Source organism: Saccoglossus kowalevskii, chromosome 1 (assembly GCF_978046115.1).
Source record: "Saccoglossus kowalevskii chromosome 1, keSacKowa6.1, whole genome shotgun sequence".
NCBI classification, from domain to species: Eukaryota; Metazoa; Hemichordata; class Enteropneusta; family Harrimaniidae; genus Saccoglossus; species Saccoglossus kowalevskii.
This window is the reverse complement of record NC_140641.1, coordinates 17,660,507-17,661,776: the sequence shown is the minus strand read 5'-3', so window position 1 is coordinate 17,661,776 and position 1,270 is coordinate 17,660,507. Positions and strand designations below refer to the sequence as shown.

Here is a 1,270-nt window from a genome sequence, read left to right as displayed (position 1 = left end):
TTAAATGAGTATTTATTGATTTTCAGCACCCAAGTGACTGTGGAAGAAACCCGCATATGAGGTCAGAGGTTAAACAATGTCATTTTTCGTCAGCCCCCATCCTCGCTTATCGAGTCAATACAAAAAACATTATCATCATGATTGACGGTCGAAGCTGGTATGGAATAGCAAAGAATTGGTATGTCTATTTGTAAAATGATCGAGGTCATACAAGTACCTCATAGATGAAATGTCGAATGCTCGTGTTTCGATAGCTACCGAGTATTGCGTTCGGTTAATCTCAGAATTGAGAAAAGACGATATAGTTTTAAAAAAAAAAATATGGCGAAGCGTTCAACTTCGCGATACTTGACTCCTGAATATTGACGCCTGCTCATAACTGGTCGTCAGTTTGATCCACAAGGGCAATAGCAGATTCATCTTCGATGTCGTTGTCGACCTTGTTGTAGCGAATACTGTACGTCCCCTTCCACCGTAAATATAACGAAACTATACCGTATGTGCCAGACATGATAAACAAAGCGGCGGCGATATGCCAGCAGTAGGCCATAGTAGCGAACATAACATTGGCGTGGTCGTCTTCGTCCCACGTCGCACCTGCAGGCGGGTACAACATAAATGCTGCCTGCCAAAACCAAGTTCCCTGTACCATTGTGAAGCCCGCTGTCAAAAATGGTAGCAATGGACTGTCTCCTTTCCACTGTTCTGCTGTCTTGACGACCGTGTTCAGCGCGATAGTGATGACGAGCAAATAGTGAATCGTTATATCCAACATGGTCCTTCCGTGGACGTGGAAATAGAAGAGTAGCCCTTCCACGAAATACGCTAAGGCACCGATGAAATGTTGGTAGTCACGGAGTCCGGGTAAGTGGGTGTTGGCGAGGACGAGCGAGGTTCCCCAAATACCGAAAAAACTGTACATGGTTATGTGTTGCCATTTATTCCCCCACACAAACGGGTGATTCGGGTCCACAGGGTCAAACATCTCCCATTTTCTGTAAGGAAAACTTAGTGGTTCTGTCGGCGGCAGCTCGATTAAAATACCGATGATCCACATCGCAATAATCACAATACCTTCCCAAAACTCAGCCGTCCTTCTGCCGTAACATCCGATTTTTTTGGCCCATTTTCCTCTGGGCAAGATATCCTCATTGCGTCGATTCACGTTCGGAGTTGCCATAATTATCCGATAACTCTGCTTGATGGTCCACCAAACTGCAAACAAAAAAAAGAAAGAACCGGGCACGGCATGTCCGATAAAGGTCCCCAT

At 45.2% G+C, this 1,270-nt stretch overlaps 1 protein-coding gene across 1 annotated transcript; it reads right to left on the bottom strand.

Moving 5' to 3' along the window:
- Positions 1–280: 280 nt before the first annotated feature.
- LOC144341776 (transmembrane protein 45B-like) lies at positions 281–1,270 on the bottom strand. The gene has a single exon (XM_078005391.2). It carries the CDS (start codon positions 1,268–1,270, stop codon positions 374–376), a length of 897 nt encoding a protein of 298 aa, XP_077861517.1. The 3' UTR covers positions 281–373.